This window comes from Lontra canadensis, unplaced genomic scaffold (genome assembly GCF_010015895.1).
Source record: "Lontra canadensis isolate GAN:19392208 unplaced genomic scaffold, GSC_riverotter_1.0 scaffold48, whole genome shotgun sequence".
NCBI classification, from domain to species: domain Eukaryota; kingdom Metazoa; phylum Chordata; class Mammalia; order Carnivora; family Mustelidae; genus Lontra; species Lontra canadensis.
In genome coordinates, this window is record NW_022631042.1 from 3,582,599 (window position 1) to 3,598,390 (window position 15,792).

A 15,792-nucleotide genomic window follows, 5' to 3' on the forward strand; every position below is an offset into this window, starting at 1 on the left:
GTTTTTTATTCCTGCACACTCATTAATGTCTTCAGTTCTGTCCACAACTTCTATTGGCTCAGAATAATGGGAGTGAATTTTCCGTGGATCCTTCCTTACTGGTATAGTTAGAATCCTCTTTTTCCCCTCCATCCCAGGTGTGGGTTTGAGAGATGGTGTTCTTTCCACTTCTGTATGGCTTTGGAGGAAAGACAGAGTGCTGATTCACATACAAATTTGCTGGCCTGGCTGATGAGATTTTGCTCTACCTTTTGCATTTGATTAAATGTGGTTTTTAATGCTGGCATTCACTCCACCAAGCCAAGATACCTCTTATTCCCAGGAGAAGATAGTCTCTGCTTTGGGTTTTTCACTTACCTCACCTTAGAGCTCCAGGAAATGGGGAGCCTAGGATGTTTTTCCTGATTCTACCAAAACTCTCAGATCTTCTGAGCAATGAGCCAGGGTTGCCAGTCTTAAAGTTGACATTTTCCTCTCAACATTACTTTAACTCTCATAGACTCTGACACAGAGTTATTTTCATTATCATTATTTTTCAGAACTCTTGTCTTTTTTCATTGTATTTTTGCCATTCACCCAAGAATTATTCAATTGAAGTCTTTTTGTATGTGATCAATGTTTGTAACATCTTCCTTTTATAGAACTTACTGATATCTCCTTTGTAACTCGGTATGTGATCAATTTTGGGAATGTACCATATATAATTGAGAAAAAATATATATTCTCTATTATCAGGGTGTTGTATTTAATAAATGTACATGAGATATGCTTTACTGACTATAATGTCTCAATATTCTATGTCTTTGCTTCTTTTGGTCTACGTGGCCTGTCTTGTAAGTGTTGTATAGAAGTCTTTTACTATTATTCTCACTCATCTCCTTACAACTTTCATACGTCATGTTGTAATTTCAGTCTTATTTAAGTGATACATACATCTCATAATTGTTTTATCTTCATTAGGAATTATTTATCCTTAGCTTGATCAAATGCCCCTTTTTGTCTTATTTACTGAATTGTGCCCTAAATTAAATTGTCTGATAATAACAGTTCAACCCTTACTCTCTTATCATTTCCATATACCTGGTATGCTTTTGGTTGATGTATTTTTCACTATTTGAACCAAAACTAAATTTTATCATAGAGTTAAGTTGCTTTATGAGCCAGTCTGAAAGTCTTTTTTAAAATAGGCTAGCCAGGGGCACCTGGGTGGCTCAGTGGGTTAAAGCCGCTGCCTTCGGCTCGGGTCATGATCCCAGGGTCCTGGGATCGAGCCCCGCATCGGGCTCTCTGCTCAGCAGGGAGCCTGCTTCCTCCTCTCTCTCTGCCTGCCTCTCTGCCTACTTGTAATCTCTGTCTGTCAAATAAATAAATAAAAAATAAATAAATAAAAAATTAAAAAAAAATAAATAAATAAAATAAAATAGACTAGCCAAACCTAATCATGTTTATGGATATGATCGATACGTTTCATAGCAACTCTGTGTTTTGTTTTATAATTATTGTGTGTATTTATTATATTTCTTTTTCCATTTGGTGTCTTTAATTTGAAAAAGAATTCCATAATAAAGATGTGTACCTTTGTTTGAATTATTTCCTTTTTACTTATATATATATTTATATATACCACTTATAATTCTTGTTCTTTCTTCACCATTTACTATCTGGTTTGCCAATTTTAAGTTGCATCCTTTGTTATGTACCTGTTACCTATATAAAAATCAATAATCTCACTCTATTTTCCCCTTTCTCTCCCTTCTGCATCCATCTATTTTTAGTTTTATTCTTAATACTGTCAGAATATATAACAAATGCTGTTCTCCTACCCGCCTGTGTCCTCACTCATGCTTTAGCCTTAGCTCTACAGTTAAATATGTTAAATACTCACCATCAGTCCTTGTGCTAAAGTTTCTCTAGTTATCTCTTTGGCTTAATGAAATGCATCCCTGGAGTATTTCTCAGAGAATCAATTTTTGTATAGAATTCCTGAATTCCTCTATGCTTAAAACTATAGGCTTAACACTTGAAAGACAGTTGAACTGTATATAAAATCCTTGGCTTGCAATTTATTTTCTTGAGTTTCTTGAGAGTAAAGTTCACATCTAACTGCTGTGAAGTATCTACAATCATTGGTTGCTAAAGTGTTATGATGTGATTATATCCAGAAGATTTGTGTTCCAGTGTAGAGGATGGTTTCCTATATTTTTGGACCTTACTTATTGGTATTAATAGCTATTTCTCAACATGTCTGGGTACATCCAGGCATAAAAAGTTAAATTAATTTAATCAAACACTTGATCCAGAAAAGAAATTCATCAAAATAACAAGTCCCCAAAATGTGACAAAATTCATTCAAAAGAATTAAATCACTACCATCTAATATACTTACAATTTTGCATATAATGCTTTTGTTACTTTACCTTCCTCTCAAAGATTACTCAACTATAGTCTGTATTCTATATTTTGTTTATGTGCATACATGAGGTCAAAATTATTTTTTTTAAATATACTAAGATATTATTTACCTTTTCACTGTGGTGAACTTAACCTTGATAATGCAAAAGCAATGATGCCATAAACTGCTGGGGACTTAGCACAAAACTAGGCAGTGACACCAACCTAAATTAACAGTCACTGCATTTATTTATTTTTAACCACCACTCACTCACAAGGAAAATGTCAGCTTCATTTAAGACCATCCTTGGGGCGCCTGGGTGGCTCAGTGTGTTAAAGCCTCTGCCTTTGGCTCAGGTCATGATCCCAGGTCCAGGGATTGAGCCATGGGTTCTCTGCTCAGAAGGGAGCTTCTTTCCTTCCTCTCTCTCTACCTGCCTCTCTGCCTAGTTGTGATCTCTGTCTGTCAAACAAATAAATAAAATCTTTAAAAAAACACCATCCTTCATTAAGAAGTTGAAATACTGTTATTAAACCTAGACCCTCAAGTACATGTCTTTCTAATTCTCTGTGAAGAAATTTGAAATATACCTGAAGTGCTCTGCTGCCTACCAAATTAAGATAGTTGATTTGGGGAAAACTGTTGGTGTATTTTTTTTTTTTAGTTGCAAGTTGAACTAGCCTTTTATTAAGAAATATAATTTTTGCTAAAAAGAATAACTGATAGACAAATGCTACTTATTCTCAACAGTTAACAAAGTGAATTTGTCACTTTAAGAAAAACAAGTGATGATAGTTTTCAGTGATAAAATTCAGCTTCTTTTTTTTAAGATTTTATTTATTTATTTGACAGAGAGAGATTACAAGTAGGCAGAGAGAGAGGGAAGCAGGCTCCCTGCTGAGCAGAGAGCCCGATGCGGGACTTGATCCCAGGACCCTGAGATCATGACCTGAGCTGAAGGTAGCGGCTTAACCCACTGAGCCACCCAGGTGCCCCTAAAATTCAGCTTTTAAATAAAAACAGAACTTTGGAAAACTTGTATCTGCCTTCTTGAGCTTGGAGGCTTTTCAATATTCAAAGACCTTTTTGATGATCTTGGTGGTGATATTAATACATGTACTTTAAATATTTTATGAAATGTATCAAAAAAACCTACCTAACTCAGTGAACCAGTATTTTCCAAAATGAACAATATGTTATTACCAAGTCAGGCATAGCTAAAAGAGCCACTCAAAATGCAAGATAAAAAGAAAATGCAGTATAGACTGGTATATTTTAAAGTAACAGCTCAAAAGTCCATTGATATGATTTCAGATTCCACAAATTAGCACTTGTCAAACTTTAGTTATCTAACATTATCTAAAGAGTACATTAAAATACTTCTTCTTTTCCAACTATTTGTATGACTTTCTTCATATATTTCAACTAAAACAACAAATTGAATTGGATTTAATATAGAAACAGATATGAGAATCCAGCTCTCCTTTATTAAGCAAAATATTAATGAAATTTGAAAAAAATGTGAAACAGCTTTCCTCACTATATTTTTGTTTTGGAAAATATGGTTATTTTTCATTATTTATTTATAAGTATATTGTCATTTTAGTAGAATCAATAAATATTCTAGAATATCTAATTTTGTATTTTAATTAGAAATATTAAATTTCTAATGTTGATAGCTATAATGCACACAATTGTTCTTTGAGGACCCTGCACTTTTTTAAGAGTGTAAAAGAAGTCTGAAACCAAGATGTCTGAGAACAAGTGATCTATATCCAATCTTAAAAACCTTCAATAGGTTCCTACTGTCCTAATATAAGAACCAAATTCTTAACATGGTACCAATGGTACCAATTAATAATATGTTATAAACACATGAACATACACTTAGTTCCTCAGTCCCATAATGTTCCCTCCTGTGAGCACACGTTCCCTCTCTGCAGCAAGTTCTTAATCTATTTCAACTAGTTAACTCTTTCTCATCCTTCTGATTTCAGCTCAAGCAATACTTCTGCAGGCTCTCTTGGAACCATGCTATTGTATTTCATTACCTTTCTGCTTTTTCTAATTTTACATTCATTGATGAAAACGATCATTAAGTCTTTCTTCCCACAGCTAGGTGGAAAAGCTGTAAAACTGATAAGCATGTGTGTCCTGGCTCACCATTACAATCATTTTTCCTAACAGAGTGCTTATCTGGATAGGATAGGAAATAAAATACCTGTTGGCGATTGGAGAAGTGGGTGCATATATGAATTGACAGAGGAAGGGGTGAATCATTAAAGAACACGACTGGGCATGAATATCTTCTTCAGTGATACAAAGAGCCAAGATAAACTCTTGAAAGAAATACATTGGATTCATTTTAGTCACTCATGGTATTTTCCCTTGTGCAATTTCATTACTATATTCTTGTTGGCTATTTCTTTTATAAAGGAAAAGAAAGGAAGTTGAAAGAACATATAATGACATTTAGTTGTGGTAGCAAATGTTCTTGTGCAAGCCTGGTAATGAAAAATTGTTAGCAAATAACTCCTGTATTTCACATGACTGATTTTCTATAGATTATATTAAAATTATATTATTTTTATGGATATCTGTCTTCTTGTAGTCTCCTCTGTTTCCTCTTTTCACCTAATAATCTACAGTTAAATATTATTTATTGACTCAAATTTCTTCCATACCTCCTTGTTTACCTGCCTATCATTATATTAAGACACTTTGCTGAAAGTATGTAATTCATCAGTCTCCCCAAGAGATGTTATACCTCTTATGGGCTCAGACTATATTTTATTCATTTGTGTATCCACAGGATGCAGTAAGGTGTTCAGCACTTGATAAACAATAAATGAATGTATGAATGAATTATCGAATTAAACATTTAATAGCAAAAAAAAAAAACATTTAATAGCTATTTCATATTCCTTAACACTTTTATTAAATTCTTTCAGTCAAAACCCAGGTAATGGGAGAAATCAAGATTGCACTGAAGAAGGAAATGAAGACAGATGGTGAACAACTAATAGTTGAGATTCTCCAGTGCAGAAATATCACCTATAAATTTAAATCTCCCGATCACTTACCAGGTATCTAATTTTATGATAATGAGCTGTGTCATATATCTAGGAATTCGGTAGGAATATTTCCTAAATAATCTGGAAAATGTAGAGTAAAATTTGGGCTGTACACCAAATATATCTGAAAAATGGAAAATAATAATTAATTTCTGGGGCACCTGGATGGTTCAGTTGGTTAAGCCTTTGGCTCAGGATCTACAGGTCCTGGGATTGATCCCTCTGTCGGGCTCCCTGCTCAGTAATGAGTCTGCTTCTCTCTCTCTCTCACTCGCTCTCACTCTCCCTCTCCTTCTGTGCTTCCCCACTGCTCATTCCTTCTGTCTCTCTAATAAATAAAATCTTAAAAAAAAAAAAAAAAGAGTTTCTCTTCTACAGAACAAGTTGATATTTTACTACTTTTTGGGCTAAATTTCTCAACACATAAACTTAAAGTAATGTATTTACCATGCAACAGGAAAACTGAATTGCTAAGAAAATTGGTGTATCTTTTAATCACTTTATGTTGTCTGAAACAAATCAAGCACAATCTGCTCGCTTTGTGTAAAATATAGGAGAGCTCCCAGTGTACAATTGTAATTCTTCCAATAGAAAATTGGAAGAGTCATGGACACTTTACAAGCTGAATTCTTATTTTCAGATTTATATGTAAAAATATATGTGATGAACATCTCTACCCAGAAAAAGGTGATCAAGAAAAAAACAAGAGTATGCCGACACGATAGAGAGCCTTCGTTCAATGAAACTTTTAGATTCAGCCTCAGTCCTGCTGGACATTCTCTTCAGGTAACTCTATATTATACTGCTACTATTTTAAAACTTTTGTTCGTACAGGATTTGTTTTCCCCCATTCAGTTATTTAACATGTGTTTACCGATCCTACAGTCTGTGATATTTTACAAGTTAATGACTTCTTAGAGGTGTCTTTCCGGGGGCCCTTTAGAATCCCACAGCTCACTCACCCATCCAGTTAGCTACCAAGTCTTCTCTATTCTGACCACTCAGTTTATTTTATATAGATTCATTTCCATGCTCACTGCCACTAATCTTCTTCGAGTCCTCATCTCTGTTACTCAGATCATTTTAGCAGTATACCCGCCCTCCTTGCCATCCGTGTCTTACCCTCTTAATTCATTCCATCACACTGCTGGCAGAGGTATCTTCTAAAAACACTGGCTAGGAAGGTGTGGGGGATGGGTGAAATAGGTGAAGGGGGTGGGGGTATACTGATTGTGATGAGCACTGAGCAATGTACAGAACTGCCGAATCATGATGTTGTACCCCTGAAACTAATATAACACTGCATGTGAAGTATACTTGAATTAAAAGTCAGTAGGCAGATAGATAGATAGATAGATAGATGATAGATAACAACACTGACTAGCACGTTCCATTAAAACCCTTCAGTGACTCACAAATACCTTGCCTCATTCATACTCCTCTAAGGTGAGCTCTAATTATACTGATTTAATCTCATCTCCTTGTATACTTCCCAACACACTCTATGCTCCAGCCACACCACATTCTTTGCAAATTAGGTTAAGCCTCCAATGTTTTGCTCCTATTTTTCTTCCCCTTCAGTATTCTCCTTCTCTCCCCACTCATCCCACTGGTCCACAATCTTTCAGTGTAAACTCAGCCCTTTACTGAGGACCCCAAGTCCAATTCATCACACCTTATTCACATGACATTTTGCTTAACCTATTGGGCTGTCAAGCCTGATCCGTGGTGCACAATCATTTATATACTTATCTGTCACTGCTTCCATACATCTTCCTCTTCTCTAGGGCAAGGCCTGGCTTCTATTGCTCTTTGTTCTACAGCCCCATACAAGGCTGGTACAGAGTGTGTGTCCTCAGTAGATGTAGGGACAAGGAATGAAAGAGGGAAAAGGAGGCAGGAGGAAAGAGATGAAAAAATAGAGGGAGAAGAAGACCATGATATTGGCACTTAAGGGCAAACACGAAAGAAAAATATAATAAATATTACCAAGCTAAAACTGTGTTGAGAGAATTGACAGACATTAGAGTGGAAAGAAATAATAATAATAATAATAATAAAAGTAAAGGATGCCTTGGAGTCTGTATGAACAACTGTGTCATCCATAGAGATTAAGTAGTTGGAGAGGGGACCTCAAGGGAGAAAGATCACACATTTGTTTGAAATGTGATACATTTGATGAAAGCAGGATCCAAGTGAAAACCTATCTTGTCATCTGAAATCCCAAAACCAGAGGCCAGAAAAGATAGTCATAACTAGAAATGCAGATTTTGAAGTCAGAAGCATAAAAGTAAGGTTTTAACCAAGAAGGAAGATGAATTCTCTAAAGGAGATTCTGAAAACAGAGAGAACAAGAGAGAATTGTGAAGGATTCGTGGTTAGCACCACTAATGCTCTCCACCTTCCTTTCAACTCCTCTTTAAGAGAAAAAAAAAAATGTCTTGAATCTGAGATCCTATGGCAGTTCAGCTAACGTTAAGTTCTACATACGACAAATCATCTTGGAAGAGCATACTGTAGTAAAATCACCAGTAAATGAATGTTAAATAAAATTAATGTTGCATTTTATCTGCCTCCTGAGCTCTTATTTATTCAGCACTCAAATAATTTTGTATTTGAGTTAATATTTCATAAACTAGCAGAAAATGTTCCTAGCAAAATTCTTTTGAGAAACTTTCCTAATTTCCAAATTCATGTAAGCATAAATGTAGTCAGAATTAGCTGTTAATGCATGTCATCTAAAATTCTCATCTCCTCCAGGTTGTGTCTTTTCCTTTGGGAAAGGCTGGTGTGAATTAATTAATATTCTGCACATCTTTTGAGGACATCGTGAGGATTAGTTCTCTTACATATATAGCTGCTACTTCCCCTCACCCTTTCTTGTTTGTGTTATGTCTTTGATGATCAAATGTCCTTTAAAAAGACTGAAAAATATATGCAAGTATATATAATTTTGGCTATTTTTTCTAGATTTTACTTTTCTCTAATGGAGGGAAGTTTATGAAAAAGACCTTGATTGGCGAAGCCTGTATCTGGCTTGACAAAGTGGATCTCAGAAAAAGAATAGTCAACTGGCACAAACTTTTGGTCAGTCCTACTCAAACCCATTGAAGAAATGTGTCTGCTCAGGGTATAGAAACTGCTCTAAATAATTTCAAATCAAGACTAGAGTTGGATACGATTCTACAATGCTTTTAGGGCTAAATGTGAGAGGAAGAGCCACAGGCAAACGCATACTGAAAGCTTTGTGAATATTTTGTTGTGGAACACAGAAAGAAAACTCAAAAAGTTCACATATTGGAGACCCCCAAAAAAGAGATTTGAGTCCTTGGATTGCTTCAAGAAAAAGAGAAAAGAGTGAGAGCTATTTTGATTACTTAAGGCACAAATCTTTGAGCAGAGTTGAATTATAGCTACGGGCAGCTGCTCAAATATTAATATGGTTCCTGATGCAAGACAAAGTCATCATTTATGCAAAAGAACCTTGGTGGAAGGGAAAGAACTGATGTAACAAATCTCAGTTTTCAGGAGTCTAAAGATCTTGCTTCATCTTATTTTCTCAGATGACTTACTGTTTTTAGATTCTGACATAGGATACAACTACAGTATGCATTCAAGATTAGAAGTGAGGTGGTTCTGTTCAGAGGGAAAGGGTATTGGAGATGGAGAAATTATGGCTTTTAGATTTTCTCTCTGTCTAAATGTTACAAGCGGGAACAATACCAACCTTGGAATTCATGTCGTAAAAGCACATTTGTATAATTCAAAATGATGTAGAGGGAAGATAATACTAAGTGGAAATAGAATTACATTTATCTAGAAATAAGGCCATGATTGGCTCGCACTGAATGTTGCCCCATAAAAATATTGGAACCTTGGCTGAAGACATCAAAATCTCCTTAACTGACCATTAAGCCAATACATTTTCAACGTACATACCAAAGAACCTAGATTAAAATGGTATGTTCCAGGAAGCCTGAACAGTTTTTCTTTGTGGAATTGCAAATAAATGTTATTCCACATACTTCCTTTGAAATTGAAAGAGAAAATTCTTCCTCTGGCAAACAAATCATATTAATCTGTGACATGGATTAATTAACTTGGTGTCATTTCCTGCTCTTCTATGACGCTTTTTTTGTCCTTAGCACACTGATTGTATGATGAAAACCCTGACACCAAACTCAAGTTCTTCCTAGTGCTCCATTTTTCTCCATTAGTGACTGTATCGTGGTGATCAAGTTCATCAATATTGGGAAAATAAGTGAAAGTCAACATTTATATTGAGATTAAAATATAACTTGAGCTATTTTATTAGTATGGAATAAAGGGACCAATGACCAGGTCATTAAAACACAGCATCCTCTTCTACATCAACCAATGGTATAGACAAAGGAAGTAGATTGGAGTTGTAGGAAATGCACTCGACTGGGATGAAAAGCCTGGCTTCTGCCTTGGTCCTGCCACTGACTGTATCACCTTGCACATGTCACTTAAAGTCACTTTATCCCAGTTTCTTATTTGTAGGATAAAAATAATTACCTATTCCTGGCCTTCCTAATGGGATGTTGGGATGATCAAACCAAGTGAACTGTAAGGAAAAAAAGAAAGCACATTTTCAGATATAGTTTTATACATAAAGTGAGGAATAATATTATGCAGCTCTTTATTTCTTCAAATTTCATATGCAAAAACATCCTCCATATCGATGGTAAGCATTGACTTGGATAAAAGAAGTGTGTTCAGTCCAAAACTTATGGTTTTTCTTTAAAATACAAACTTGAATTGAACCTGAGAAAAGGTGAAAATTAAATCAAAATGATTCGCAATTTGGGTTATTATCAATGAAATGAATCATACCAATCTTATACTATTCCCATATCCTACCTTAAAATAAATTGCTTCTCAGAGCATTCTGAGTTTGAAAGCTGCTGCTTCATTCAAAGGTGAGGTTTTAGTGGATTTCAAGAAATCATCTCCAAATACGTTGGTTGGATATGGAATTTTCTCACTTTTAAAGAAAAACATGCTTTAAATTTGAAAGGAATTGATTAAATGTAAAACACTGCAAATAAAACAATTTCTAATAAGTTCCAGGCTATATATCTTTATTACATTCCTAAAGAAATATAGATTCACTCTTCCCCAATCCAAGGAAGAAAACAGTCCCTTTTCCTCCCTCTTTTTTTTTTTTTTTTTTTTTTTTTTTTACCTGTCCTCCCTGACAATGCAGTGTCATTTACCACTAATACAGCTCTACAACAAGCATGCAGGGAAGGGATCGCTGAAGACTCGATACTGCTAGGATTTTATTTTTAGAGACAACTAGATCTGCTGATGGTTGCTATGGATATATCCAGCAGAAGTGAGCACTTTAGGGAGCTTGTAATATCGCTCATCATTGGGGAAGGGAAGGATTCAGGAAGATCTCTTTCTGACATAAAAAGTTCTGCTATTCACCCTTCAAAGGAAACCCTGGCTCACCACACACCCTCTTCTGCAGCCATGCACATCCAGAGGTATGCGTGAGAGGTATGACCAGTAGGTTTGACTTCATTCTAGTTGCAGTTTCTTTTACAGTAACACAAATGAGGTGCCACCCAAACACAGATCATCCCTTGGTAGCTATTTGACCTGAAAGGGTAGAAGTCTCTTCATTCTAGGTGCCCCTTTGTTCCGAGGAACCAGTGACGGGGCCAGGTCAATCAAGAGAGCTAATGACAGGGCTTCATTTTTGTGCACCAGCATCCCCTTTCAGAGAGCATAAGATCCTGCCACAGTGTGCCAAGTTTGCAGCTGACCAAAATCCTAAGTTGTACGGGAATTATTCTATGCAACACTGATCCTCGAACAAATGCATTTCTTCTGGATGATGTCAATTACCCTTCTTACAACAAAGCTGTTTCTTTTTTAATTGCGAATAGGGCTCTTGGTGTTTTTTTACTTTTTTGTATATATCACAGCACACAATTTTCCACTTTTTCATTTCTTTTATTTTTTTGGAATCAGTTTTTTTTTCTTAATCCTACCGATGACAAAGTTTGTAATCTCTCAATAATATGTGATCAGTCCAATTCCAACACCTATATCTCAAAAAGCATCTTAATTTCTCCCCACGACTTCATTGAGTCATCAGAAACTGGAGTTGCTTCTTGTTTCAAAACGTGGTCCTAAAGAAACTTCTGGCTGTAGAAGCAAAAGCACAGAGTGAATTTTTACAAAAGACAGGGATTTGTAGAATGGTCATTACAGACATAGGTAATGGTATAAACGAGAAGTTGGTGTTTCCCCCTGTTTTTACTTAAGGTTAAGAAGATTTTTGGTGACTCTGAACTCTTTCTTTACCATTTCTGTTGAAAAGAACAGTATCCAAGACTAAGGAGCAGTGATTGTCTTTGTTCCTTAATGTGCCCCTATTGTAACTAATCATACAAATAAATGCATATTTTCAGCATATCAGTGGAATTAGTTTTGTGGATCACACACATTAAAATAGTCATATTGTGGGACTATTCTAGCTGGTAACCAGCTGATATTGATACTTACTAGGAATGGTTGTGACGGTAGTGTTGATAGTGGTAGTGACAATAGGTCGGTGGTCATGTGAAGTAAAATAAAATTCTAAACTATATTGTGCCCAATTTATTAGAAATTATTTGATTGATGTTTCATTTCATTAAGATATCATAAAGATGTTTATAGTATTTTTTTACTTTATTATTTAAATCATAACTAATGATATTTTTAAAAGCTTATTTTCATTGCTATAATGTCTAATATTCCAAAAGCAGCCAACTACAGCTATATATATATGTTTATAACTCTCCATGTGACAGAGTGAGTTTCCGTCTTTTTGAGCTTGACATGGAAGTGAAAGAAAGCTCGACAAATCATTATGAGCTGTCTCTTTAATAACTACTTGCCTTCGATGTAATACAAAAATGAATGAGTGAAACAGATATTCTCATTGAATATGACACATTGATGTTTTCTGTATGTTCCATGTTGTTGTCATTATTAAAGGTACCCATTAAGTCAAAATCATTTAATCAAATGATTCCTTATCTGATATGTAGATCGAGAGCATTTTCTTAAGTGGTTACCCTGTACATAACTGGTAAAATAGACAAAGTTGAAATATTAATTTCATTTGGCATTCAGCATGTGACTATGATTATCATTTGATTGTGTCTGTATATTTGTTGGTGATGTGCTCAGGTGCTCCCACTACTGATTAATGTGTGTGCTAATATCCTAACAAAAACACATCTGATATTAATGGAAAAAAAAAAAAAACCTTGTCTGAAAAAATAAAAATCTAATAAAATTGATTTCAAAATAAAAAATAAAGTACTTGGAAATATGTCTTGTTTCTAACTACATGTTGCATGCCGTGTTGGTGATTTGCTAATGTGTTCTTTTCTGTTCTACCCAAATCTCTCTGGAAAAGCTAACAAACAAATACAAAGTCTTGGGCTAAAGGTTGTAGAAATTGAATTGAAATACATGAGAATTGTATTAAAAATGCTTGTAAATCTGTCTTGAGTTTTACTCTATGTAAAAATATGTCTTGGTTTTGTGATTGTATACAAGATGTATCTTGATAGTTTATGCAGACTGTGCTGTATAAAAAGGCTGTTGCCTCAGCCTTCCTAATAAATATTGAAAATGTCAACTTTGACTGCTTGTGTTTACCCACTTGATAAATTGATACTTTATTCCAGAAATTGAACTTTTCATAACATCTTCTCTGAAAATTGTATCACAAATATATTTATTCACCCAGTTTAAAAAATAAATTTTAAACACAGCACAGAAAACAGAATTACTAAATATATCGCTTAATAAATTATTATATGTCAGACACTTTTACCACCACCCAGCTCAAGAAATTAAACTTTGCCAGTCATCTCATAAGACCTCCATTTTACCCCTCTCTTGCCCAACACCCTCCCAACCCTAAATGCAACCACCTTCCTGATATTTATGATAATTACTTCCTGGGTTATCACTGACATCCGCTTAGTACACAAATACTTGCGTGGTTTTCCTGTTTTCTTTTTAAAATGTTTTCTAAGCTTCTTTTAATCTACATAGTCTCCTCCCAACTTTGTTTTTCAGTGAATCTTACTTTTTGAAGAAACCTGGTCTTTTTACCAAAATGGGTTTTTGCTGATTGCATACTCACAGTGCAATTAACAAATTCCTCTGTCTTTTTATTGCCTGTGACTTGGTCTTTTGCCCTGCAGATCTGACCTGATTCGTGTTCAAGGGAGGTATATAATGTCTGGCTGTCTTTCATTTTGTCCTGTTTACAGCTACTGGTGCTCAATGGCAAGTATAGATTAACTAAATGTTACAGAATGGTGATACTCTAATTCAGTCATCATTTCTTCTTGGAATACTTTTAAAAAGATAAACTTCTCCTCAACCAATATTTGATTACCTGGTAGTGTGGTTTGTATAGGAAAGTTAGGATAAAGGCAGAAAAGGTTGGACAGTTTTCCTTTACTTACCATTTTCCAAAATAAGAAATGGTTCCCTATCATCTTCCAAAAATGGCCAATAATCTTTTTTATTATCATGCTAACTCAAGGATGAAAACAAATTTGAAATGTTTTGTTTGTGTTTTGGCGTTGGTTTGTTTTTTGTTTTTTGGGGGTTTTTTTCTTTTTTTTATTTCAAGTTTTTAGTTAACATGTATAATATTGGTTTCAGGAGAAGAATTTAGTGATTCAAAATTTTGTGATTAAATTCATTGAAATCATTATTCCTATTAATGCTCAAATTTACCTTTCTTAATGAGTTTGGGACATCTTTGAGTGAACTTATAGGTTTCTTATATTCTTTGATAACTTCTCTCTGGCAAGAAAGTTATATATCATTTCCTCAACCTTAAAATAATATAGGAGATTTATTTAACTTGAATTTATATTTTTCTATTTATCTCCTTAAAAATAACTAAATTTAAGAATGCATTGATACTACTTGATCAACTTTTATCTGATATAGTATTGCTTCTTCGCCTTTTGGCTAAGATCAATTGTAGCATCAAGTATATTATCTAATGTGGCAAACTTTTAATAGCATTCTTAGGTAAAACATATCTTGGAACATTTTTTGAAGAAAATGTCAGATCTAAAAGGTTGTAATTAAGTAATGATTAGTTATTTGACTATTGATTATCTAGGCTTTAAGAGCTGAAAAGTCCCCACATCTATAGTTTAAAGCCTTGATAGGATATTGAACCAAAATAGTTTTCTATCAAAACACAATAATAAAATTATGATGGCAAAAATGTTGAAATCTTTTACCTCTGTTTAAATGACAATTCCAAATAAATTAAAATTTTATTTTAAAGTTTCATTTTTTAATTTTATTTTATATCATATTTTTATTTTATTATTTGTAAGAATTAAGAATTATTTCCATGGGTTACTCACTAAAAAATGACCTTGCAGCAATTTGATTCTTTGAAGAAAAGTGCAATAAAATTAACAAATCTGTGACAAAGGAGGAAGAAGGCCAAGTTACCATTCTCAGGTAGGAAAAAAGTAATGTATATGCCAAGATCCAAAGATCTGGAAATGTATTAAAGTGATAAGAATCATGACCAAGTTGAATTATCCCAGGTACACAAGATTGGTTCAATGTTGGAAGATGAATTAATGAAATCTAGTACATTAATATGCTAAACTACAAAAATCATAAGGTACCGGGTAATATTGATAAAATTCAAAATCCGTTCATAATAAAAACTTTATAGCACTCTTGGAATGGAGGAGTACTTTTTATTTTTATTTTTATTTTTTTTTAAAGATTTTATTTATTTATTTGACAGAGAGAGATCACAAGTGGACAGAGAAGCAGGCAGAGAGAGAGGGGGAAGCAGACTCCCTGCTGAGCAGGGAGCCCGATGCAGGACTCGATCGCAGGACCCTGAGATCGTGACCTGAGCCGAAGGCAGCGGCTTAACCCACTGAGCCACCCAGGCGCCCCAGGAGTACTTTTTAAATCTGCTGAATGTTATCTAACAAAAACAAACAAACAAACAAACAAAAACTCTGCTGGTGAAAGGATAGAAGGCTCTTCCTTTGAGACCAGAAACAAAGCAAGTATGCCTATTGTCACCATTCTCTTCAATACTTTTACCAGAGTTTCTAGCCATTGTGTCAAAGCAAGAGAAGAAAAAGACAAGTAAAGGTATAAGAAGTGGGAAAGTAGACAAGAACTATAATTATTTGTAGATTATACATCTTTGTGTGTAGAAAATCCAAAATAATCAACAATTTGTTTTTAAAGTAAGAGAATTTGTCAAATTTATTAATT

General features: G+C 34.4%; 1 protein-coding gene across 1 annotated transcript in view; it reads left to right on the forward strand.

The window, feature by feature from the left end:
• Positions 1–8,954, forward strand: part of PCLO (piccolo presynaptic cytomatrix protein) — a 397,216-nt gene extending 388,262 nt beyond the window's left edge. The window contains 3 exon segments of the mRNA XM_032873242.1: positions 5,344–5,478; positions 6,107–6,252; positions 8,437–8,954. Coding sequence (XP_032729133.1) covers positions 5,344–5,478; positions 6,107–6,252; positions 8,437–8,577 — 422 coding nt within the window. The 3' untranslated portion in view covers positions 8,578–8,954.
• Positions 8,955–15,792: the final 6,838 nt, after the last annotated feature.